This window comes from Lepidochelys kempii, chromosome 6 (assembly GCF_965140265.1).
Source record: "Lepidochelys kempii isolate rLepKem1 chromosome 6, rLepKem1.hap2, whole genome shotgun sequence".
Taxonomy (NCBI): Eukaryota; Metazoa; Chordata; order Testudines; family Cheloniidae; genus Lepidochelys; species Lepidochelys kempii.
The window spans coordinates 91,715,107-91,742,049 of NC_133261.1; the positions used below are offsets into that span (position 1 = coordinate 91,715,107).

The following is a 26,943-nucleotide window of genomic DNA, read 5'->3' on the forward strand; positions in this document are numbered from 1 at the left end:
AGACACAGCAATGCATGCTGCTGTGTGGACCTCCACTAAAAGCTGCACCCATCATCAGTGGTCCTGTGTCTGGGCCCACCATAGTTTTCTCTCCCTGGCCTGGGCTCCACAGAAAGCCCATTTGGGAATGAGGAGTGATGGGGCATCATAATTGGAGCCCCTTATAGCAGGTATCCCAGCATCAGGAATATAATTTTAGCCTTATGTCCAAGTCTCACTTGCATTTGTGCTTTGGGGGATGTTGGCCCTTTGGCTCCAACTGGAAGATCCTTCAATATGAGCTAAAGGAAACAAATTCCTATTAAAAGAGAGCTTCTTGGACTTCCTGTGTCAGGGCCTTTTTACCCTTCTTTAGGGTGGGGTTTTCAAGGAACTCTGCAAACTTGGGTGGCCTCGCTTTGTATACCAGGGAGTTGGAGAGCTTGGCAAATCTTCCAGTGACATAGAATGAGTTTGTGGTGCTACCCTGAAACCTGCTGCCCTGTCTTCTGCAGGGCCAGGATGAGAAGAGGCCCAGTTGCTGGAAGAGCCCGGTAAGTGGCTATTTAAATAAAGAATGTCTGCATTTGTAGGACTTTACTATTAGTTCATACTGCTCTGGCATCAGCTCACAGAACCCAGGTCAGCAGCTAGGAGCCCCAGCACTCATCCTGCCATCAGTAGGTGGATTTCTGTGGGAAGACCTGACAGTCTGAAGTTGTCCCCCTCCTCATAACCAGCTATGTAAAGTGAGCCCTGTGAACAACCCATTGCCCTGCTCTTAGAGAGCTAAGTTTTTAAGGGGACAGGGTATTGCAGCTTTTCCTCTCATGCTTGCTGCTGTGAGACTCATAGCACTTTGGAGGGTGTCTCTTGCTCATGATTGGACCCTCCCAGGTAATACAGAACGGTACAGACTGTTTCTTCTATAAGGGGTGAGATTCACAGAGCTCAAGTGTCCGTGTCCCTTTTTTTGGTGTATCCTAAGGGCAGGGGAAGCAGAGGGGAAGGCAGGAGGAAGCTATGTGGATTCTCTAGTTACACTCAGAGGTGCTTTCTGCTGGAACTCTTTGCTCTGGCTCAGTTGTCGTGTTACTGTCTCCACACAGAGCAGTGCAATGCCTCAGGGATTTTGCTTAGATTGGGACAGGATTGCACAAGAGCTGGCGCTTTGTCCACCTGAATCATGTTAAAATTCTGAGTTCTGACTTAACCACACTTGAGAACAAGCTATCTGAATAAGAGATTGTGTCAGGTGGAATTTGGGTTCAGGATCTTCCACCTTGCTCTCTTGCATGACTTTATACTCCTAGTGCCCCTCTCAAGGCTCCCTACTGTTCTGCTTGGAGCAGCTGCCATCTGAGAGAGAGTTTCCTGAAGTGTGACTCTGCAGCCCATATGTGAGCTAGTCAATGGGGCATGGTGATGGAGACATGAATTTTGTTGGGTCTTGCCTTGAGTCTACATCCCCACCGTGGCGGTTTGAGGAGATGCTATCCCACAGTCTGTGCAAGTCTCTGAAAGAGCCCTTCCCTCTAACATGATGTGGGCTTCACTGAGAGCAAGGTTAGGTTGGGCTTCATTGTTTTCCTAATGTAACAGGCAGACACTAAGATGTAGGCCATAATGGGGGAGAGAAGGTGATTGAGGCTGCTGTCTGTATTGTGCTTCCCAGAGCTGCTCTTAATGGGGGAGTGAATCTGGGGCTGGAAGCCATGGATTCTAATGCTGAACTTCATGCTGTGCTGTATGAGAGGAAGCTCCTGTCGCTGGAGGTACGGAAGCGCAGACAATGTCATGGCAAGATGAGAGCAGCACGGGCAAGACCGCCAGGTATCTATGGTTAGGATCCTAGATGGCAAGAGGGTAAAGCCAGGCTAATGAGGGGTGTATGTGATTAGGTCCCCGGGGGGCAGGGCTGCAAGAGATCTAATGCAGGTCTTAGTGGGCTCTTTTGGCCCTGGGAATGCTGCTCAGAAGGTTGAGATTCAGTGGTCAGCATTGATTTTTCACTCCATTCTAGTTCTGAATGGCCTTCTTCTGATATGCCATTCCCTCCACAGTTCAGCTGCATATACAATGGCTGTGGGGGTAAACCTTCTCTGAAGGTGTAGTCACAGCCTTTTTCTGGGGACAAGAAGTGTCTGTGAAAGCAGGGATGTGCCTATGCTTCCTGTTACCCTCCACAAGAGGCTGAAAGTCTGGGGTGTTCCAGGCTGGATCTCCAATGTGGCACCATCTAAACACAGGGGGAAAGGGGCAAACTTGCTCATTGGAGCTTGTGTTGGAAAGACTGAGGCCATGTCTACACTAGCACTTATATCGGCAAAACTGTTTTTGCTTAGGGATGTGAACCACACCCCCCCCCCCGAGTGACGTAAGTTTTTCCGGCATAAGCACTCGTGCACACCTCTGTTGGTGGGACACACTCTATCAGCAGTATATTGGTGTACATGAGAGTAAACAAAGGCAAGGAAATCCAAACTAACATAAGAACCAGAGATCAAGTAATGTATTAACCCTGACTTTGCCATGGAGTCAGGATATGATCCTGGACAAATCATTTTATCTGCTCTTACTTTACAGAGGAGGAAATGGAAAATAGTAACCTTCAGCTATCTCCTGGTGTTGGTAGGAGGGATTTATAAGCTGCTCTGAGATCCTAGGTGGAAAGCTCTAGTGAAGAAGGAAGTACAGTGGTGAAGACTTGGCTGTTAGAGAGGGTTCTTGGACTTCCAGCAGCAAAGAGTGTGGGCATAAACAAAGGGGTGATGGGTAACAGGAAAGATTTTTTTGTTGTTCATCACCATTGTTGGCTTCCTCCTCATTTTAGGGACTTCCAAGCTAAAGGAAATGCCTCTCAAATCAGACGCAGAGAGTGAGGAAGAAGAGGAGGCACATGAGGATGAAGAAATAGAGGTAACTCAGGATGAAACTGCTGCCTCTCTTAGGGACATGCAGGTGAAATGCAAGCCAAAGCTGTCAGAGATGATGGAAGCTGTCTGCCGAGAGAATGTGCTGAAGAAGCCTGAACAGAAAGCTGGAGGTGGAGGGGCAGAGCTGCTTCTCCAAGAAGTGAATCAAGAGCCTCGATTTAACTTGCTGCAGATTCTGCAGGAGAATGGGAATCTAAGGTAAGAGTCTTTAGGCAGATTATTTTGGTAAGCATAGCAACTAGTATCAATGAGTACATGGAGCCCAGGGACATTCAATAAGTTAAGAACCCAACACCACTCCCACTCCCACCACCTCCTGCCTCAGGACAGGAAGGTGGGAGAGTCTATAACAAACATGTCTAGATTTTGCTCAACTGCAGGCTGTATTGGCATCTAGTTTACACAAAATGGAGACAAATGCAGGAGCCTTCACCTTATCAGTCCTAGAATATGTGACCCCAGTATTGGGACCTCAAGTCTCCACAGGCTGTACTTTTCTTAAAACACTTGGCTGTGAGCTGCACTTCAGCTACCCGAGCCTTCAAAATTCCTCTGATTTGATGCAAGAGGTCTCCTGTTGAACTGTAAACCTTTGTGTTCATTATCTCTTCTGTTTTTCATCGTACTGTATTTTTATTGTACATAAAGCCAACAAACGAAGACTGAGAATGGAGTTCCCCCTGTTCTTCCCACCTCCCATAAAAGCAAACTTCCCATTCTTGTGCTTTTGTTCTTGAAGTGAATGTTTCTAAGGGCTTGTCCTTATCGTGAGCTACTGCACAGCAAGCCAGCATGTGAATATATAGCACACCAGCTTGCTGTGCAGTAACATCCCATTGGACACTATTACAGCACAGTAAAAGTCCCAGAATGTGGCTTGACATACTAGTGAGCTGCACTCTGGGACTTTCAGTGCACTTGAACAGTGTCCACATGTGAAGTAACTGTGCGGCAAGCTGTTTTGCTGTAGATTCACTTCGTAGCTTGCTGTGCAAACAAGCCCGAACTCTGGCAATAGCCACTGAAATGCCAGATTGCAGTGTCCTGAGAGCAAGACAGAAGTGTTTTGAGGGTGATGAGGCATTGAGAGATTGGACTGTCCAGTTTTGGGAAGGGTGGGGTGGAGTGAAGTGTGTTCTGGTGCTTGGCTGGACTGTTTGCAAGAAGGGTGGGGTGGAAGGAAAGTTTGGGAACTCTCCAGCTTGTGGCCTACTAGATAGGAAGGTAATCACTCTTCTGGATAAGTGGGGGAGACAGAGTACCTGTCTGCTGGGGGGCACGTTATAAGGGATGGGGGAGAGAGTATCCCCTTACTGAATAGGGGAGGGGGATGAGAGCATTATGGGGATAGGGATGACTATTCCTCTTCTGGATAAAAGGTGTTTTCATTGTTTGTAATATCTTATGCAAAATTGTCCAAGCTTATAGAAAACAAGATTTCATTGACCCCTATGTGACCTGCCTCTTCTTTCCCAATTTAGTTTCCATGAGGCTGGGAGGCCTCAGGAAACATCAGGAGGAATTTGGGTTGCTCTATTATCTTGTTATGGCTGAGGCATGTGCTGCTGTGGTGTCTGTAGAGGGGAAAATTTGGAAACAGGTTTTCAAAGCAGACACAGCAGTACTGACCTCACCCACTCACACACAGGGCAGCCAAGTCCTGCTAAGAATGCAGGCTTCTGTCAAGAGTTGCTGGCAGATTCCTATTCAGCACCCAGCCCCGTTGGGATTCCCCTGGAGCAGCAAAGGAGCTCCACACAGCGTAAAGCGTGCAGTGACTTCATGTGCAAGGATTGTGCTGGACTTGGCCCTGTCTGATTTGTCACTGATGGAAAGCTTGGCTGTGGCTGAGGAGCTGAAGTCATGAAAATCTCATCCGAAAGAAACCAGGCCTGTCCCATGCAGCCCTTCTGAGAGACAGGCTGTTCCTCAGTCCTCCAGCTGGGCCTGGCTAGGCAGCTTCTCTGCCTCTCATCCTTCTAGCAGTATTGATGGGTGGTGACAAATACTGGGGATGAGTTATATTCCCCACTGTGCGATCCTCAGGGGAATCACCAGTAGAGGAAGCTGTCTCTGCCCCTACTTTTGAGGCCTCTGAATGCTTTTTTCTTCTTCTGGGTCTCAAGTGCAAGACAGAGATTGCAGGAGCCAAGGTAACATTCTATCTCCAGGGCCCATTCTGAAGGGCCTCCTCTGATTCTATGTCGGGATTAACAGCAGGTCCAAGTTCTGTGTTTTGAAACTGAGATATAGGGAAGGAGCTGTCAATGAGTTGTTCTCTAATCCTAGCAGCAAGGAATCTTAGAGACTTTATCACAAAATATTTTGATCTCCTGGAAAGGATCTGCAACCCGAGGGAGGGAGCCCCTAGAGGAGAGGTGCCAAGTAGTTACAGTGGCCTGGTGTTCTGGGAGTTAATTCCTAGTCAGAGTTCAAAGTCTGCTCATGGCTGGGTTAGTCCCATGTGGAGGGAAAAGGGTTTGTTGTCTAAAAGCTAGGACAGGGAGCTCTGAGGAGCCACAAGGGTTGTTCTGTGTTGTGGAGTTCATTGCAGGGCAGAGACCAAGCTTGTGTTTTAGTTAAAGCAAACCCCTGAGATGACCCAGTAGGGAGGGATCAGCCTGAGCCTCCTATGAACTCATCTTCTCAAGTCCTCCCTAGCTCTGTGACAGGGCTTTAGAAATTCGAAGGACTAATGACCAAGCAGAGGCATAACTCCAGACAGTGCATGGCATTTAAACTTCCATGGTCATCAGCTTTAGGCTGATGCAGTGGTCCGTAGTGGTGCTGCTACTATTTTATATGATTTCCATCGTACTATAAATATGTGTCACTGCACTTTGTAGATATGTGTGGGAGGGAGGCCAGGTTCCTGTGCTGAGGATCAGAGCCCCTGATGGGAGCAGGTGCTGACCTACTACATTAATGAGGGCCATATAAGTACTTAGACAGAAATAGAGAGCAGAAGGTGGAGGACCATGTCTGGCAAAGTGGGGACATACCTTGTCCTGAGTATGGGGAAGTTTTTTAAAAAAAAAAAAAAAAAAAAAAAAGCCATAAAGTATGAAGTGGGTGAGAGAGGAGCAGAGTCTCCTTGGGAGTAACTGGAGGGAGGAAGCTGGGCACACTCAGAACTGGAGGAGGGTTTGAAGGCTGGGCTGCAGCTGGGTGAAGTTGAGCAAAGTCTTTGGCAGTTGTCTGTCTTAACATGTGTGTTCATTAAAATGACTATAATTGTAGAGGAGTGAGAATGAAACTGTATATCCCACCCAACTCCTGTACCATCTGGTCACCTTGATTCACTTCCACAGCTCCCTTATGTGTTTGGCCAGCTGCATGGTGTACTTTGCTTGCTTTGCTCAGTGAAGCCTGGCCTGTAACCCTGGGGTGGATGGGGAAGAGCTCATCTTCACAAATGTTATTCCTTTGTTTTATAGAGGTTTTATCTAGATGGAGAGAGGTCCTCTCACTCATCCAATAAGAACTGCAGGGCCTCCTTTAGAAGCTCTGTCATTGGGACAGAGCCCTTCAGCTTAATTTGTGATAGTTAGTGCTGTGTTCAAAATTGTCATAGAGACAGCACCATGGGAGCTTCAGAGTGGGCTAGGAATATTCTGCTCGGCTCGTGTGCACGTGGTTGACCTCCTGACTGACCTGCTAAGGATGTGGAAAGGGAAGGAGGGCACCCCATCCCCAGAAGTTGTCCTTGCTCAGAGAACACTGTTCCTCTGGAGCCCCTGGCCCAATCTGATGGAATGAAGGTACATTAAGAATAAATTAGGGACAAAGAAGCCCTCTTTCTCCTTATCCCCAGATGCTTTTGCATATTGGAGGACTTGGGTGACTGAAATTAGGTTCATAAGTAGTCCAGATGGGGGCTGTTAGCTCTGTGGTGTGTATATATATATATATATATATATATATATATATTATGACCACTATCTTGGCTTCCACAGCAAAGTGCAGGCTCGCAGGGCTTTCTCTGCCTACCTGCATCGTGTTCAACTGCGTCTGATGAAGGAGGCTGGGGACCAGATCCACAATGCTGCCTGGGCTGCTAAGGAAGATGAGCAAATGGTAAGAAGCTGTATTGGGCAAGAGGAGCCTATTGGGGAACTGTCCAGAGAGAGTGGAGTCCAGTTCCCACCCTCATAAAGAACAAGGTTAGAAAGCTCCTGGTTCCTGAAATTGTGCACACATCTCCTCTACCTCTGTCCAAGAACTGGTACCAGATTCATAACATGCAGTCCAGGTAGAGATACTGACTGACTTCCGAGTAAGACCAGCACAGACAGCTCTTAGTGAACTGGGCATAGTTGATACTCCATCCAGCTCAGCCTCCTCTTCCTTGCATTCCTACCTCTGAACGTACCTGCTGTTGAATTCCTGTTTCCTGGCAGGATTTTCTCTGAGATGTCTTGCCAGTGCCTGGATTTTCCAGTTGAATCATAAAGGGACCAGCAGCTTCTCATAGAAACAGAATACTTGAATCTGCTCAAGTTGAGTGGGTGCCTGGCTTAGCCTTCTTCCCATCCACACTCTTACTCTTTGCAGGGAGCTGTACCTTATAGGATCTTACACTTTCTTCTCTGCAGAGACAGAGGGGGGAAAAAATAGTTTCTCTCTAATGCTGCTGTTGAATATCCCTGGATTTCCTCGGACAATACAAATAAGTCTCCCTATCTGAATCAGCCACTTTAAGGAGTTCAGAAAGCCCAGTATCCCCTCTCTAACACTCCTGAAAGACAGCATCAGATGATATGCTGGGCTTTTTGCAAACCCAAATGGGCTCTTTCTAAAAGCAGGCTGTGGAGAAACAGCCAGTGCAGCTTGAAGATAAAACCAAGTGTCAGAAATAATCAGTCGGCTCAGTGGAAAATGTTACCCCTGCTTTCCAAGTGGAAAATTGAAACTGGCTTTTTTAGATTCACTGTCTGCTGTGCTGTGAAAAATGTTTAAAATAACAGATCAAACCAGCCTAGTGTAATGGCAGTGAGAAGCGAGCTGTGAAATCCAATGCTCTGGCTGTGAGGCAGCTCATTTATGCACTAGCAGGGCATCTAACCAAAAACAAATCCAGAGGGGAGACAAAAAGGATTCAGAACTGAACACCCACAGCAGGCGTCTTGCCTTGGGGCCTGACTTGCAGTATTCCCTCTCCATCTGAGGTGGCATGAGGGGGTTGACATAGTGGGAGGTTGGAGTGGGTATCTGGCCAGAGGTCATACAGGGGACATGATGATGCAGGGAGCAGGAATTTGTTTCTTGACCAGAGATTGTATCTGATCATGTGGTATGGCCAAAGAGCCCCAAGGTTCTCCTCCATTGTGGTGGAGAGGAGAGGAGTGTGTCTTGAAGGGGTTTTGTCATATTATGCCTGGACTCCTTCTACATCATGCTTTTGATGATGCTCTCAAAAAGTGTTTCTCTGGATAGGGAGACTCCATTATCGAAGTTGCTTGATTTTCCACATCTCCTCCTTGGCCACACTTTCCTCAGACAGATATTCCCGAAGTACTCCCATCCCTGTCCCAGTCCAGGAAGTGATGCACAGTTCTTCTCCCCCTTATCTTGGGAATTTGTGGGAGTAGGTTAAAAAGCATCCATCACCACGTCCATTCTAGGATGTACTCTTACCTGCTACATGTCATACCACATCCACAGAACAGCATTTCTTCTCTACCCATCATAGGCTGATCTAGCAACCTTTGTGCCCTCCACCCCACACCTTGCACCTGCCCATCTAGACTCTCTTGTTTAATGCTGTCTCCCTTGGCGGCAGGAGCTGGTGGTACGGTTTCTGAAACGAGCAGCCAGCAATCTTCAGCAGTCTTTGAAGATGCTACTCCCCAGTCGACATCTGGCCCTGAATGATCGTAGGCGCATCCTGGCTCACCAGCTGCGTGAATTCATAGTCTGTTATAACAAGGTGAGTGGCTTCATCTCAGATTCCTCTTCCTATGGCAGCTGAGTCCACTAGGATCCAGATGAGTGCATGATCCAGATCAGTGCCAGAGCTTTCTTGTTTCTATTACACATCCCACTCCACATGGAAGTAACCCAACAACCCAGTGCCAAACCCCCCCTCCCCTCCATCCTTTACAGCAGCAGCCCCTTGATTTTCTAATTCGTTGAACGTTTAAGGACAACCGGTTCCTTAGTGGTCACCCAGACATAGACAGACAGACATGTCTACCAGATTATTTAGGACTTCTAAGACTCATGAACCCTTGGAAATGTTTATGGCTTAAATGAAGATTTTTCTATGTAAACTCTGCATACATTTATCATGAGGCAGAGCTGTTCATGACTGGGTTTCTCACATTAGAGGAAAAAGTGTCTGTCATTGGCCACTATCAAAGAAGAGACACCAGTCTCTGCAGATTATTGGTCTGATCTAATATTCAAGTTGCTATACCTCACTGTGGTTGCATGTTCAATCATGGTAATTGTCTATGGAAATTATCAGATTACACTGTTACTGCAATTGTATGTGTGGCACAGTAACTAGGTGCTCAACTGCACATGGAACTTTCTGAAATAACTCCATATAAATCTAGGCTACAGACGTACTGTATTGACCTGTGACAAACTCAAGATGACAAAACTAATTACATTTCTAATAAAATAAATTCCTGTCTGTAGACATCAAGAAAGAGATACCCAGTAAAGAAACATGTAACTGACTCAGCTTTTTCTGTAGGATACCTCAGTCTCTAGTGCATTAGTGTAATAGTCTGCATAATCTCTGGCAGGAAAGGGTTAAAAATCCCTCTGACGTGCTTCACCTCTGCAGAGGCAACCAACCCCATTCTCAGCACTGTGCTTTCTTGGTGATTTATGTTTTTTGTTTCCTTTTGGGGGGTCTATGTTCTCCACCCACTTAACTGAGAGAAGTTAAAATAGTAATCCTGTCTGAGGGGTTGCTGTGCATGGTGCCTAGGCAGCACACACAGCTCTCACTGGTTAGGGGAGGACATCCACTCACAGTAGTTTATCTGAACTGACATCTGGCAACTTGACCTGTCAGAGCAAAGTAGGGAGTGAACCAAATCAGCTCCTGGGTATGTCCTGTTTGCCTAGTGCTACCTGACTTACTGTGTTAGGAGTAATCACAAAACACCCAAGCGCCTTTGTTGGTGGTCAAAGAACATGGCTACTTTGGATATAATTTCCACTCAAAGATTCTGTTCAAACACCAGGATTTTCTGCTAACTCTCAAGTAAATTTACAAAATAAAACTGTAAAACTGGTAATAAATCCTTTTAGAATCATATTTTCTTATTTTAGAACAAGAGAGAACAGATCACTTGGTTTTAGAATATAAACAATTTCTTCAAGTAGTGTCCCTGTGGGTGCTCCACTTTAGTTGCATGTGCGCCCTGCGCCTTTGATCAGAGATTTCTGGTAGCAGTGTCCGTTCAGCCCATGCTTGTGCCCTACACATCCTCATGCCCTGTACCAAGGCTATATAGGGCTGCATGGGCGAACTGATATCAGTTCCTTTTGAACTGCCTTTGGCCAAAGACTGAGTCTAGCAGTGTGCCTCATTGCTGTGTGCCTGTTCCCGCTTGTATTTGTGCTTTATCTTTTATAGTTAGGTCTCAGTAGTAATAGATTTAGTACCTTATAGTTGGAACACTTTCACCCTTTTTTCCCTTTCTTAAAAATAATACATTTCCCCTCCCAACCCCCCACTGACGGGCTTCAACAAAGTTTCTTGTACAGGGATGCTGGGCTCTAAAAGGTGCTTCTCTTGTTGAGAAGCAATCTGTGTTAGTGGTGGACATTCCTAATGCATTTGTTGGTTGGGAAATTCTCATATTCTCAGCAAGTGTAAGATTTGGTCTTCTTTTAAAGGAAGACCCGGAGTATTGGAAATAAAGTATAGGCTCTTAATGGTGAAGCAAGCCTTGAGACCAGATGCTGATGTGGTGGTAGAAAATGCTGCATATAGGGACTCTCCACTTCTGCAGTGCCCCATAGTCAAGATCACGGTCACCAAAAGGAAGACAGCATTGAAAACCCAGTCTCCATCAATATCCATGAGTGAGGTACCAATAACTGCACTGCCAGTACTGAGAGCTTCTCACTCAAAGTATAAGGAAAAGGATTAAAAGGAGCAGAATAGAGAGTTCTTCATCAAAGGAGCTCTGGTCACTGGAGACCTCAGACCCCGAGAGGAGTGCTAGTGATACTCCAAGTACTTCAGGAACCATGAAGCTCGCTAATACTTCAACTAAGACCCATACCACAGTGCTAAAGGGGTCGGTACCGACTGCTATTACTACCAAGAGATTGGCTTCAATGGAATCCTAGACCCCCTTGATACCAACAACATCATTAGTGTCTGCAATATCATTAGTGCCAGTACCAAGTTCTGTTGTGCTCCTGGAACTGCAGGAATTTCAGTACCCACAAGAGTTTTTGGTACCTAGTTAGCAGGGATCCTAGAAATCCATTTGCCATGGAAAAATGCAGAATTTGTGTTTTTACAGAGAATCTTTAGTTTTTACATTTTGTGAAAAAATAAAAACACATAACTAAATTTTACTGAAAGTACCATATCACTTATTCAGTTAAATGCAACCTCCCCCTCTTGTGGTTGATTTTTGAATGCGCTTTAAATTTACAGTGGAGCACCATTTATCTGATCTAATTGGGACTGAGGCCAGATTGCCAATTCTCCTGATTATTCAAATTTTTGATTATTCAAAGAGCTTTTTATCTCTTATTTTAAGATGGTGGCTCAAGTGGTTAGGCTGGGCAGCTGGTGGTTCGGTTAATATGGAGAGCTGGATAATGGAGGTTCAGATAAATGGGGTTCTACTGTATATTGTGGCTAGGGAAACTAAAGTTCAGCATTTCATTTTAATCATGGAAACACATGGATTTTTCATGTTTTTTGTTTTGTTTTGTTGGATAATTGGTTTTTTTATCACTGAAAACTAGAGTCCCTGCTAATGAGCCTGAGTCTCTGCTCTTTGCAACCTCTGGACATTTTTCAGTTCTGGGGTCAGCTGGGTCACCAGCTGCTCATGTTTCCATGAGACCTACCTCTTTTCCATCTTCCACTATCCCTGAGGAGGAGTTGCTACCTCTGATACAATATGTGGATGAACATTTTGACTCAGACTCTGAACTTTCAGTTCAAGGTTCTCCAATTTATTCCAGATGTTATTCCCCATTGCCCAGATGCAACAAAGGCAGGGCACCAGACCCCTGCCTACCAGTGTTCGGGATGACCAGTGTTGGATGTCTCCCTTATTAGCCTTGCTGGGATTCATGGACAATGTACTGCCAGCAGTGTCAAGGGACCGTAGCTCAGTCTCTCAGGGCACACAGAAGATCTTGTTCACTGGTACTGTCCATCCTTCCTCCCCATTCTGAGCCCGAGGAGACCTTTGAGGAGCAAGAGGCAAAGGTGAACAAAGAGGTTGCACCCATTACAAACATCTCATCATTGTCACCTGATAAGCCATTTCAATACCATAATAAGGGAGGGTCTGCTCTTAGCAATATCTTCACTGCAACCTTTGCTCAATGCTGCGGACACTGCAGGTAGGTCTGTTTCCACTGCAGTAGTAATGAGGTGAGCATCCTGGTTTCATTTGTCTGGGTTTCTGTAGGAGGTACAGTCAACCATGGAGGATTAACCTTCGATGACCAGACGTTTTGCACGTATCCTGAAGGACTTTAGAACCACACTTAGGTATTTGAGGATATACACATCTGCAAATAAGATAGTTTAGCAGGTCTCAGTCAACACAAAGATCCAACCTTGCTCAATTTTCCAGGACCACCAGCTAAGAGGTTGAAGTTTTCAAAGAGAGAGCCTACAACTACCTCATCCCAGTCTTCAATATCATCCAAATGCCAGTTTTGATGGTTTGGTCATGAGTCCAGACTACCCAGTGATGAGGTTCTCTCAGCTGCATGACAACCCCCCTCTTTCTTAATTTGGACACCATCTCTCTATTTCATCAAGCATGGGAGGCTATAACATTGCACAAATGGGTATTACAGTCCATTACTTCAGGTTATGCAATCCAATTTACTGCCATCCTGTCCTTCCAACCCCTTTCCCTGTCCCTCTTCAGAGACCCTCTCGCAATCAGTTGCTGGCACAGGAGACTCCCAAGTCTAGGAACCATAGAACCAGCCCACTTCAACACAGGGAAAAGGGTTCTATTTAAGATATTTTCTGATACCCACGAAGAACGGGGGTTGGAGACAGACACTAGATGTCAGACAACTGAACAAGCATGTCAGACATCTGAAATTTAGGATTGTATCCTAGCAGCTATTATTCCCTCCCTAGATTTAGGGCACTGGTTTGTGACCCTCAGTCTCAAAGATGCCTACTTTCACATTGTGATTTATTCCTCTCACAAAAGATTTCTTCATTTCACGTTCAACCAAAATCATTACAAGTACCAGGTCCTACTCTTTTTGGCCTGACATCCACCCTAAGGGTGTTCTCACAAATTATGGTAGCTGCCTACTTCCATTGTTTAGTAGGACTGGCTCCTCAAGGCGTGGTCTTATCAGGAGGTTTGGTCAGCAGTTCAAACAATAACTTTACTATTCCAAAGTCTAGGCCTGCAGATAAATCTTGAGAAATCAATCTTGACTCCTCCGCAATGAATTCTCTTTACTGGAGCATTTCTGGATTCGATAATAGGTAGAGCTTATTTCCCTCTCAACATATTCCTTTCTCTGAAGGATCTTATACAAAGAGTAGGAGTACTTGTGGCACCTTAGAGACTAAGAGTGCAGCTCAGCCCTCAAGTTCCAACAAGAACATGTCTGCAAGTGCGGGGACACATTGCAGCTTGTGTTTTTGTGACGCAAAATGCCACGTTGCATCTTTGATGTTGGCAGGGGTAGCTCAGGACAATTTATTACCCAACAATCAGTCTTCCTGTAGTCCAAGGCAAATAGTCACAACAGGAACAGTGCTTGCATGTCAATCTGTTGGAGTTAAGAGTTCAGAAATGCTTTCCTCCACTTTCTTCCCCCTACTTAAAAACAAGTCCATCAAGATCTTGACAGACAACATAGCGCACATGTGTTTTATTAATCATCAGGGTTAAGCACATTCCCCACTCACTCTGCAGTGAAACGATAAAGCTTTGGAACTGCTGCATAGCCGATCAGATAGCCATATTGGTTTCTTATCTCCCAGTTAAACAAAACACCATCGTCGACACCCTCAGCAGACATTTCTCCCTAAACTACTAATGGAAATTGGAATCTCGAGTCCTCCACAAAAATTTCCTAGCTTGGGGATTTCCAGAAGTCAACCCCTTTGCCATAGCAGCCAACACAAAGTGCAGGAAATTGTTTCAGAGGGGCACTCAATTCTCAATCTCTAGGTGACATTTTCCTCATTACGTGGACAAATGGTCTTTTTTATGCATAGCCTCCAACTCCATTGCTCTTAAAGATCTGTGTCAAGATCAGACAGGACCAAGCCAAAGTCATTTTGATTACACCAACTTGGCCAAGACTAGTTTGGTTTCCTTACCTCATCAAACTCACTTCCCATCCTCTATGGTGGCTCCCCATCAAACTTTAACTGTTCTCAGGATGTTGGTCATACACTTCACCCCAATGTGAATGTTCTGCAACTGCAAGTTTAGTTCCCCAGTGGTTCTTGGGACTAGACTGCCTTTTTCATATGAAGTAAAAAATACACTTTTAAATAGGAGAACGGAATCTACGAGACATATTTACCTTCAGAAATGGAGACTATGTAATCTTTGGTGTAACTTTTGGATTTTTCTCCTATCCAGTCATCTGTTTTCTCAGTCTTGGGTTACTTGTTGGAACTGAAAAATTCAGGCCTTTCTAGGAGTTCCATCAAGATACATTTAGCAGCAATAATAGCTTTACATGTGCCAGTAGAAGGTTTCTTGGTATTCATTCATTTTACCACAGTGAGATTCCTAAATCTTTTTCCATAGATTAGAGCATCTACACTGCTTTAGGATCTCAGTCTGGTTCTTAACCATCTCATGAAACAGCCTTTTGAGCCATTGGCTATGTGCTCACTGCTACATTTGTCTATGATGACAGCCTTTTCAGTGGCCATCACTTCTGCTTGAATGTTTGGGGAAATGGGGGCTCTAATGGAAGACCCTCCTTTTATTTTGTTCTCCAAGGAGAAGGTATCTTTACAACCCCACCCAAAGTTTTTACTTAAGGTGTCTTCTGACTTTCACATCTACCAAATTATTCACCTTTCATATTTTTTTTTTCCAAAGTCACATCCGTCTACACAGGAGTCTTCCCCTTCATACACAGATGTTAAGAGGGCACTCGTCTTTTAATTGGACAAAACTAGGCCATTCAGGAGGACCCCTAGACTCTTTTTATTTCTATTGCATTTAGGTGCTCCCCTAGACCTATCTTCAGTCCGAGGCTTTCTAAATGGATCTCTGGATGCTTTATTGCCTGTTACGGTTTCACTGAGATTACACCTCCCCTAAGAGTGGCGATGCACTCTGAGATTACAGTCTACATCTGTAGCCCTACTCAAACATTCTGCAGGGCTGCAACATGGTCCTCAGTGCACCCATTTGCCAACCACTGTGCCTTAGTTCATGCTGCAAGATCAGGTGCAGTTTTTTCTTCAGTGATGAACTCTTCCAAAACTCCCATGTCCTTAAAGTGTTACTGCAAGGGAGTCCCCTAAAGTGGAGCCCCCACAGGGACACTACTATTGAAGAAGGAGGAGAGGTTACTCATTTTGTACAGTAACTGGAGTTCTTTGAGATGTGTGTGCTCCACTACCTGCCCTCCTCCCCTCTGCTTTGGAGCTGCGTCTGTGGGCTTTGCAGTAGAGAAAGAACAGAGGGAGGTTCGTCTGCACAGCCCTATGAGCCTCGGTACGTGGCACAAGGATGTGCAGGGCACATGAGCAACCCGAATGGGCACTGCTGCCAAAAATCTTCGATCAAAGGTACACCTAAAGTGGAGCACCCACAGCAGCACGGATCTCAAGGAACTCCAGTTACTGCACCAAGGTGAGTAACCTCTCATTTTAAGCTACTGAGAGACTGTTTTGGCTACATATTTTTTCATGTTTGGTCCCAATATATAAACCCCTCTCTCTCACTGACACATGCCAAAAGACAAATCTAGAGGTGAGTTCTCGGAGTGGGGGAGTCCCCTGTAGACCCACTTGATTAAGCCCCTCCAATATAATTTTGTTCTTGCTTTCCCCCTGCCATGCTTTAGTTGGGGATAAGTAGGTTGGAACAAAAACTGCTAGGAGGAATCCTCCACTAGGGGCAGGAGCAGCAGAAATGGAGGGGACCCAGAGTTAGCAAAGGAGGACACCCTCTGTCCCCATGTCTTAATAAGAAGGTCACATCTATAGCAAAAGCACTCACTTGATCAGGCTAGTCGGGGCTGTTCAGCATATCACTTTTAATAATGTGTGTAGAGTGAAGAGATTAACATGTGTCTCTGTTTCTGGGGGCCCTCTGCAATTACAGATTCTGCAGCTTGTCCAAACCAGTACTGCTGGAAGGCAAGCACATATACAGAGTGAAATGCACTATCAATTTGGCTGTTATGGAATCAGGCAATACCCTTGTTCTATATAGCATGAAATTGCTCTCAAATCCTTTCCCTTTGGGCAATACCTGTGTCCCAGCACTTGGTATTGGGGTGCATAGAGAGGTAGAGTGATAGATAACTAATATGCTTATTTGCAGGAAACTGAGCAGATGGTTCAGACAAGATCAAAAAGGAAACAGGAAGAAGAGGAAGAGGAGGGTGTGAATGCTGAAGGTTTTCAGGACTTTGTTACTAAGGCAAGGTAGGAATGGACTTTTACCCCGTGTAATAAAGTAGCACATTGTACTGCCCCATCCTACCTCCCCAAACTGCTGCTGTGTCATCAGTATCTGCTGCATAGGGTGTATGATGGATGTTTTTGCCATTAGACCCAAAGGACAGTGTGGACTCCATCCAGGCCCTGTAAGTGTTCATAGTCTGTAATATCCACTCTCTGTCACACTGGAGCAAATGCAGTCACACCTTGGAAGGAAAACAAGGCTAGGGCTGCTGCTGAGATTGCCCTGATCTTCGGTGGTTAAGCTTCCATCATGGCTTTGCTTCTCAAATTCCTGTCTTCACAAGCACTTCCCACCCTTGCCCTCTTTCCTGAATTCCAGGTACCATCTAGAACTATGCTTCCTAAGACATGGAGGGAGGTGTAGCACACTCCTTGCTATGACCATGGCTTCTTTCTCTTTCTGCTAAAACAATTAACTGTGAGTGGTTCATTAATGTTAAAGGACCAGCACTCTGCAGTTTTGTCGGTTCCAGATTTGACCTGCCTTAAACTTGCTAGAATCTGGTAGGAAATGTGTATTACATACAGGGTAAATCCTCAGTGTCAGTTGGGGTGGTATGAAAAACAATATTATGCAATATTACATCCATGTGATTATATTCAATTGTTCTTGAAGACCGCCAATGATGAGGAATTTCTTCTCCAAGGCCTCTCAAGTCCTCTGGGAAAATCTTATGCCGGTTCCTTTTCTTTGTTCCTTATTTAACCTATGGATGATGTGACCATATTGACAGACTTCTCACAACTTCGTGGGGGCCAGGGGCTACAGAGGGGAACACTTCTCAATTGACTCTTAACACACTCTTCTGAGAGAGCTAAGGCACAATCTCCACCTCCTTTGTTACAACCAGTTGTGAAACTTTTCTTTCCTGCATGTCTGACCAACACTGACAGTGATTTACTGGGTTTGGATGAGAAGAAAGCAGGGGGTGATGCCAGCTAGACCTCTGCTACTGATCCGGAAACTTCAGTATCTTCTCCATTTCCTGATGATATCATGATGACTGCATCTGTTTTACTTTCTGATGACAATGGTTTGTTTCAAGAGTTGCCGGTTTGGATGGTAGACTCTTTAGAGTAGGAGATTACTGTGGTCCAAGGAAACGTTCATCACCATAGTGCAGAGGAGGAGAGGTGGCTCAGAATATCCGGCTGACCTTAGCATCTATCTTGCTGTTACCAAGAAGGCAGATTGCTTGTTCCTTGTCCCACAGCAGGGATTCCCATTTCTTTATACCAGGCTTTTGGTGGTCTTTGTGTGCAGTAAAAAGACTGACTCTCTGGAGTTGGTCAGTCTGCAGTCTACTCCACTGGACAGGGATACTAAGAAGATTGATGTCTTGGGCAGAAGTATGTACTCTTTAGGAATATGGGAGTCCATGTTGCAGTTAATTGTGGCCAGATATTCCCTCCAGCTTGGAACTGGACACTTCTTTTGCTGGGACCATCTGCCTGAGGTACAAAAGAAGGTGGCAAAAGACATTGCTGCTGAGTTAAACAGTTTCTAGACATGTTCTCTCTGCTTCATATGATGCATCAGGTACATCTGAAAACTATATGGCGTTGGACATTACTGTGCATGGGTACTTCTGGTTTAAATCATCTGGTCTGTTTCCAGCAGCTCAACCATCCCTTTTGATCGTGAGTGCTTGTTCTGCAACGTAATCGGAGAGACCCTGGAGAAGATGGAATCTAAGAGTCACCACTTGATAACTAGGGTTTATCCAACTGCCCCTTCATAACCTTGGTGCCATGAAGTGGTCCTTTATTTATGTATGCTTTTGTTTTATTTAAATGTATATGCATGCTCAAAGAGTGCCTAGTCATAGGCTTTTGACACCCTTGACACAACTTAAAAATACAACAAAATTAATATCCAGCCATAATTGTTCAGTACAACTCACTGTAACCCACTACCAACAAACCAGGCAACCCAAAGGCTTAAATCACCCTTCCATCCAACAGTTCCTCACCCTTACATATTCCTACCCTTTCAAATGCCTGAGAGAAAAAAATGAGCTTTGCAGTGTGCCCTGAAGGTAGAAAGACTTGTCTGAATAGGTGCTGCTTTTGCCAAAGCTTCATGACACCAGGAGCACATCCCGTAAGTGTGCATATGCAAAGGGTATCTTGCGGAATTGTGACTGCTAGCAATTAATTTACTTTACCTTGCTGGACTGTCATGTTGTGACTGTTACTGGCAGTAACCCTCTGCTGGCTTGCTTACCCTGTGTGCAATTATCACATTCCGGGGTACAGTCCAGACCAGTGAGGGTTTGTCACTGTCTGCTCTGCAATTTTGGTGCCTCAGAGTGCTTTGCTGTTATATGTCCCAACCTGGACTGCTCACAAAGAGCCAAACAGCTTGCAGGTCACACCCTGAGTGGCTGTATATAGTTGGTCCAGCAACTCTGACCCCAGCAGCCAGTCAGCATCCCACCAGTCACACTTTGGCTTCCAGCAGCCTTGGTTACTACCTGCAGGGTGACCCCAACACATTCCCAGTCCCAGATTTCCCCCAAAACATGTGTTCTGCATTGTCCAGCCCTCTCCTGGGCAGCTCAGATCTTAGAGGTCTGTTGCCCCTGTAAGGGGTCAATGTGCAACAGTTTGCTACTTTAAGTGGAGTTACCCAAACAGTTCACTTTATACACAGTACTAGGTTAGTTTTGATTAAAAAAATAAAACAAGTTTATTTAACTACAAAAAGATTTTTAAGGGAGTACGAGTACAAAGTATTAAAGTCAGAAATGGTTACAAGAGAAATAAAGATAAAATGCTTTCTAGTACCTAAAACTTAACAAACTGGACTCGGTTCAGGGAAAAATCCTTACATATGCTCCCAGCATCATTTCTGACCAAAATTCCAAAACAGGGTCATCCCCCAAAATCAAAGGCCTGGTTCCTTTGTCGTATTAGGTGAAAGAGAGGAAGAGAAAGAAAGAGAGCGATCCTGGGGTGGTTTTTGCCCCTCCCTTTTATAGTCCAGTCACCCTTTGAAATGCATTTTTCTGAGGGTTATACCTAGATAAAGTTCATTCCTGCTGTGGGGACAGAGGTATGGAATCTTGTGATGAAAGAGGTTCCATGATGTCGCTTGCTAAATTGCAGATCAATCTGTTCCTGCCCCACTTGGTTGCCAATCAACTTTGACACCTGACTAGAGGCATTAGCTTGTCCTTTGTCTTTTAGGAACAGGTTTACATCCCATCCCCCCGCCCCCCAAAAAACCGGTCTGGTAAACACATTGTAGTCATAATTTCAGCTTGTGTTCATAATTGTACATATAGTGTTCCTACACACGTTTCACCATGATATTACATTATAGACCAGAGCATGTTCCAGTTCCAGGCATTCCTTCCCTAGAAGGCTGAGGAGATCAATAATTCCTCTGGCTTGTTCCTCTTCAGCCTCATGATCTGTTTCCATTGGCCAAACTGGACAGTCCCTACGTAAAAGAATAAATGGACCCAAATCGGACATCAGGAATGATAACACACAAAAGCCAGTGGGAGAACACTTCAGTCTTCTTGGACATTCTGTAACAGATTTGAAAGTAGCTATACTTGAACAAAAAAACTTCAGAAACAGATTTCAAAGAGAAACAGCAGAACTAAAATTCATTTGCAAATTTAACACCATTTAATTTGGGCTTGAACAGAGACTGGGAGGGGCTGGCTCATTACAGAAGCAGCTTTGCCTCTCCTAGAATTGACACCTCCTCATCTATTGTTGGGAGTGGACTACATCCACCTGATCGAATTGGTCCTGTCAACACTGGTTCTCCACTTGTGAGGTAACTCCCTTCTCTTCATGTGTCAGTATATTTATGTCTGCATCTGTAACTTTTACTCCATGCATCTGAAGTGAGGTTTTTACCCACGAAAGCTTATGCTTAAATAAATCTATTCGTCTTTAAGGTGCCACCGGACTCCTTGTTGTTTTTGTGGATACAGACTAACACGGCTACCCCCTGATACTTGATTCCATTGTGACTGTCATGCAATGGCAGAAGCTCCTGGAATCCTCACTTAGGCCCTTTCTTTTCCCCTCTGTCTCAGGGAGAGTGACCTGGAGGAGGTGCTGACATTTTACACACACAAAAATAAGTCAGCAAGTGTCTTTCTGGGAACAAACCCCAGGACCACGAAGCCTAGCAGTAGCATCAACCAGTCAGAAAACAGGGCCCAAGGAGGTAAGTGTATTGTGCAGTACTGAGTCAGAGAGCTTATAAGAAACAAGAGTTGGCCATGGTGACCCAGTATAGAGTTGGGAAGAATGTAGAACCCTAAAGGGGCATTATCTAGGTCTAAGTAGGAAGTCCAATAAAGATATGGGAAGCCTGTGGGTGATGAGTGTGACAAAGTCGTGCATAGGGTAAGGGTGCAGAGCCCAGAGCGGGTGGGTCTGATAGCTGAGTGATTAGTGATCCCAACATAAGGAAGCGGTAGGTTTCTAGCTTGCAGTCTGCATTCGCTAATGCTATGAATCAAGCCAACAGACAGTGATAGAAAAGGGGAGAGGGGTAGGCCACAATAAATATTGGGAGGAATCCAGGGTCTCTGCAATATTCAAACCCTGCAGTCCATTTCTCATGGTACAAACAGCTTAAACTGTCCTGCTTCCTGACTTTCAAAACTCATTTAAGATCTTCCTGAGATGGTGGAAGAAGTGAAAAGGACTCCGCCCCAACATTCAGTGGCACACTCAAGTGGAGAAGGAGAGCTGAGAGGCTACAAGCCCAAAGAAGCCAGGCCATCCCGTAAGTGAACCCATCCAAACCAGGGCAGAGTTAGCTCTCCAGCAAATGACTGAGGTAGAAGCCATACTTGCTTAGTAGATTTAGAACTATCTTGAGAAACTACAGTGGTCAGAATCTAGATGCAGATCAAGCTGAGAGAATCCCATCCCCAGCTATGGGGGAAGATTACTGAGCGAAGGAAAAAAACCCTGTCTTTTGTGGTAAAAGGGCTCTGCAAGATATTTTGAGCTTGGGGAAAGGATATGTCTGAATCAGAGCTTGGTTCTTGCCAGCCCTTGCTGGTGGTGGAGTTTTTTTTTTTTTCTTGGCTTCATCAGACCAATAAGCACAGGCCCCTTGGCCATATTGCTGGTGTCTTTGGGGTTCTGGAAAGCTGCTTAACTTATGAAACATTCTGATTGGCTTGTTTGTATTGTTTTAACAGGGCCCCCGTCTTCCACAGAAGATGAGTCAAAATTACTCCAGTGCGACCACCCCCATGCTTCCTCCTCTGTTCCTGGTGCCACGCTCCAGAGAAGCATCAGTTCCCAGTTGTCATCTCATGCCACATCCTCTAAAAACATACAGGTGCCTGGTCACCACTCCTCCCTGGCTTCTGTAGCTGGTCCCAAACTGACTCAGTCCCCACCCTCCCCACCTTCTTTCCAGAGCCAGAGTACAATCCCTGACAACTGGTCTGTCTCCACAAACCCAGTGTCCCACCAGACGTCTAACCATGCAGGGTTGCATCGTTGTCGGTCTGGAAGCTACACCATTGGGCCCTTCTCATCATTTCAAAGTGCTGCTCAGATCTACAGCCAAAGACTGTCCCGACCATCCTCTGCTAAAGCAGGTGAGTGTGCTGGGCAGTCAGGATGCGTGAACATGTCATTGGGTAAAACCCATCTTTTGTCAGTCAAGGTTCCTCCTAGAATTGGAGAATTCTTCGTAATGTCCAAGCTGGGCTTCTGTCCCTATGGCTGCAGTGATCAATCTCAAATTTGCTAATCCAGTTGCCATGAAGAGTAGAGTAGAGGCAGCATAATAACCCTTAAGGCTGCTTGGTCAGGGCAAAGTGTACATAGCCTTTATCTGCTCTGCGATAGCCAGAAATGTTTAATTTTCAGGGTTGTGAAAATTCATCAGCGCTAAATTCCTTTTTGGGATTAAAGCAGCCTCTCCCTACTAATTCCTGTTTTCTGTGCTGATAAATGGGGATTTGAACTGGTTCAGTCAGTATGGAATGAAAGGGTCTCGCCTGAATGGCAGAGGTGGGAAATGATGTGAGAAGGGGTAGTTGTGCCCAACTGAAACAGCATTGACACATGATGGTCTGTTATTGTTAACAGTTTCAGGGCAGTTTCAGTAGTATAAAAGCCCTCTATGGGGCTATGCAGGGTTCTTGTTGCTGGGGATTCCTGTCTGTTCTGCAGGAGACTCATCCAGTAGAAGTGGCAGTTAGTCACAGATTCAGAAAATGGTCAAGGCATCCAAGTAAAATCTGAATGGGTCAGTGTTTAAGGGAATGTTGTTAACAATATAACTTCATATTTCCCTAGGCTCTTTCATCTTGGCATACCTCAAAACATCTTACAAATTACATGTAGGGATTTTTCTTTCTACATGGAAGCACAGACATCTATAGGGTGGAAAGAGGTTGAGCAATGCTACCCAACAGAATAAGATAGCTGAAGAGAAGAAGAAAGCATATCCATCAGAAACTGATGGAGGCAGAGGTTTAGGGAGGCAGAATGTAACCGATATTGAAATTTGGTTAGCACATCCACGCTACCATCCCTACTCTTGAGGAAAATGCCATATGTTCTTTACATATTTGCTTAGTAAGTAAATTAAAGCCACTTTAAGTCTGAATGAGTGTGTTCACACAGGGGTTTAATGCAGTTTAAATAATCCACTTTAAATTCACAGTTTTTCTTAATTCAGATCAATGTTCCTGAGTGTGCCCACATATGCAGGCTTTAACTGTGAGTGGGTTTCCCTCTGCAATAACCTTGAAGATCTGGGTTTGAAGTGGACAGCAAACTCTGTCACATGTTCACGGAGACTGCTTTATACAATGTGGTGCGCTTTCTGGCATTAAAATAAACCTGATGCACCTGCTCAGTAGCTTATTTAAAGGGATCCATTTGCTTTTAAGCAAAGCCATTGTAGCTTTTGTATGAAAAATACCAGACATGCCTTTCATCCCATAGGCAGATTCCATGCTCTTTTGGTGAAGCCATCCTGTGTATAGTGCCTGCTTAGGGGTGTCTTGTAGAGAGGATCAGGGTGTATGCCTGCTACCTCTGGAATCCTGAAACTAAATAAAATTGTCTGAATGATCTACTTTCTGTAATTCAGAGAAGCCTAGAAACCAGAGCTGATAAAGTCCCATTAGGTGCCTTCCGAGGAGCCAATGCAGATTATTTCCTACTATGCATTTACCACTGTTTTGTCTGGTCTAGTTTTAAAAGTTCCTAGTGCTGGGGCCATGGGAGGTGATTTGAGAGACTCGCTTCCAGGAAAGGTTTCCCAATAATTCAGCCAAAAATTTACCCTTTTAACTTCATCCCATTGTGCTTAGTTTTACTTTGTTTTACCTCTCTCTAAATAATTGTTCTCCTCTCCTGGTATTCACAGACATTAAGTACTTGAAGACAGTTACCATGTCCCTCTTGTTATCTTTCCTCATAAGCCAATCTCTCTCAAGCTCCCTGATCATTTTTGTAGCTATTCTCTAAATTCCCGCCAATTTGTCAGCAGCTTTGTAGAAATGGTGTAGTGTCCTAGGTCAGATCATATTAAAGAAGGGAAAGACCATAGTTCTCTGATCTGTGACGTGATGCCACTGTTTGTGCAGCAGCAAACTCTGCTGACCTTTTTTACAACTGTATCACATTACAGATTCCTTTTCAATTTGCTACCCACTCTCCTCACTCTCATCTGTTCCTACTTCATAAGTTTTTCTTCCTTCCTTAGAGTATCTGGCTTCTGTGTTATCTTCCCAGATGTATTACCTGCATCTTTTTCAAATAAAACCTCATTTTGTTACTTCCTGCCCATGTTTCTGATCTCTCTAGGCCCCTTCATTTTATTTGTCCTTATTGGTGTTTACAGCTTCTCCTAATTCACCTATGAATCTCATCAATATTCCTATCTTCCCAATCATTAATAAAAATATTAAATCCAGATCTAACACTATCAACCTGCCAAGACACCTCCCCAGCCTCATTCCTTTGCTGTCTATCATAATCTTCTGTTTATGACCCTCCAACCATTTTTCAATCTATGAATGTCTAATTATATTTCTATATTGATTTTGTTCTTCATAAGAAGGTTATGATGTCTGTGTTCTACCTGTTTCAGAGTAGCAGCCGTGTTAGTCTGTATTCGCAAAAAGAAAAGGAGGACTTGTGGCACCTTAGAGACTAACCAATTTATTTGAGCATGAGCTTTCGTGAGCTACAGCTCACTTCATCGGATGCATTCAGTGGAAAATGCCTGTTACTGATCCTTTTTGAATAGGGAGCCAAGTGTCCATGCTTTAAATTGTTTTAGGTCCAACTAACATAAGAAAGAGGTATGTTTCTTCAGAGGCAACTTCCCTCTACTCACTTGGCTTCCAAACATCCCCTCACTTTCTGGGATGAGTGCAAAAATATCATCTCTCTCTCAAATCCCCACACCTCGGCTGCTTCAGTTCCAGTCACTGCTCTAATACAGATAATTAATACATGAGAACAAACAGCCAATGTCCATTGGAACTGGGTGCCATTAGCTGTTCTATCCTGAGGTGAATGAGGGTTCAGTGTTGGTGTGGAGAAGCTCAAATGTGCACAATGGAGCCTGTTGCAGAAGTTTCCTGCCGACTTTTATTTCTATTGTTGCAAATATACAAGTCTCTCCTATTTAATTCAGTGTCTTAGCTCCCTCCTCAGAGGGCATGAGGAGCAATCTCCAGCCCAAAACATTGCTTTACTTTTCTAAGTGGATGAAAACTGTGTGTTTGGCAGGTTCGTGCCATCGCAGTCCAAGTGGGCAGCGTGTAGGCTCAGCCAGGGTGCACAAGGATGCAGAAAACAGCTCTTCCCAGAGCAGACGCTACAACCACAGTATTGTAGCAGCAGAGCTGCAGCGGCTGGCGGAAAAGCAAGCAGCCAGGCAATATTCTCCACCCAGCCACATCAGCCTCCTTACACAGCAGGTATGTGAGCAGTAAGGTTTTCCTGATGACAACAGAAAACACTGGCACATCTCCTGAGTCAGAGCCAAGGACTGGGACAGACCGTTCTGGGAAGGGAGAATCTCATGAAAGTGCATTTCCCTCCCTTTTGCTGCTGTGGAATTGGGGACTAACGCGCTCCTAGATTATAGGAGCTCAATGGTTCTCCTGTTGCTCAAATGGTTAGACTGGACAAAGTATTAAAAAATACATTGTAAGGAAGAAATCTGCCCCAGCTGTCAGTGGAGAAGATCGATGGGGAAGTAGGTCTTTCCCAAATCTTATTTCTTAATTTTTTTACTCCCTTAAAGTCCACTGCCTCATTCCTCCATTGACTTGTCAAATGCTGGACTTTGGCATTGTAAGGGGAGATTTTAACAGCCCAGCAAAGTGCCTAGGCCATTGCTAGTAACTGGACTATCAATTATTATGCTTATTGCCAAGAGCGCTGAAGGCCTTTATAGCAGTCTTAGCATAACTAGGCAAGCTAGGAGGGGAGGGACAGTGACCATGAGAATTGAGCAAGACTCTGCACCATCCTGTTGCAGTTTTTTTTAAACTGCTGAAGCATGCAGTTTTGAAAGACAGGAAGTATGTTTATATTTGATTTCTGGTGTGTGTTTGTCGGGGCCCATGAGACTGCAGACTCTGCAAAAACACATCTGTATAACTAATGGCTTGAAACGTCTTGCATAACAAATTGCTTGTTCAGTGGCTATTGGTGATTGACAAGCTATGTAATACTTTGAGCATAAAAAGGGGAAAGAGGGTTGGATCAAGTGAACTCTGCTGTGAATCCATCTTAAGGTTCCCGGGGCAGACGGAAGGCTGGCCATCAAAAGTCTGTTGACCACTCAAGACTACTCCAGACATTTGGGGTAACTATTAATTTGGGGTGCTCTATAACCTGTTGTGTTTGTATGTGCTTGAGACTAAATAAAGTAAAGGCTTTAAGTGAAAGCACTCTTGTGTTGTACTGCTTGTGCCAACCATCTATCAGATGGATGTACTGTACTCCCATTGATTTATTTCCTGACAGTACGTCGTAAAGAGTAAAGTTACCAAGAGCTTTGGGTGTAGACGAACCTGCGTAACAGCATCATACAGGAATCAGGAAACAGTATCAGACTGATGAGCACAGCAGAAGGTGTGTCTGTTTCCTTAGAAATGCCTGGGCAAGCAGAATGATAGGCAC

At 44.8% G+C, this 26,943-nt stretch overlaps 1 protein-coding gene across 12 annotated transcripts in view; it reads left to right on the top strand.

Annotated features, from left to right (window-relative positions):
• TTLL5 (tubulin tyrosine ligase like 5) overlaps positions 1-26,943 on the top strand; it is a 210,249-nt gene that overhangs the window by 67,156 nt on the left and 116,150 nt on the right. For 11 of the 12 annotated variants that reach the window (XR_012159502.1, XR_012159503.1, XM_073349238.1 and 8 more), the window contains 10 exons: positions 495-533; positions 1,655-1,812; positions 2,813-3,113; positions 6,872-6,992; positions 8,698-8,844; positions 16,643-16,746; positions 20,847-20,980; positions 21,434-21,547; positions 21,972-22,379; positions 25,540-25,730. Coding sequence is in view for 10 of the 12 variants with exons in the window: in XM_073349238.1 (XP_073205339.1) it covers positions 495-533; positions 1,655-1,812; positions 2,813-3,113; positions 6,872-6,992; positions 8,698-8,844; positions 16,643-16,746; positions 20,847-20,980; positions 21,434-21,547; positions 21,972-22,379; positions 25,540-25,730 (1,717 nt within the window). In the remaining 2 variants the exon portion in view is untranslated. The remainder of the gene's footprint in view (positions 1-494; positions 534-1,654; positions 1,813-2,812; positions 3,114-6,871; positions 6,993-8,697; positions 8,845-16,642; positions 16,747-20,846; positions 20,981-21,433; positions 21,548-21,971; positions 22,380-25,539; positions 25,731-26,943) is intronic. The other variant, XM_073349243.1, reaches the window with a different exon arrangement.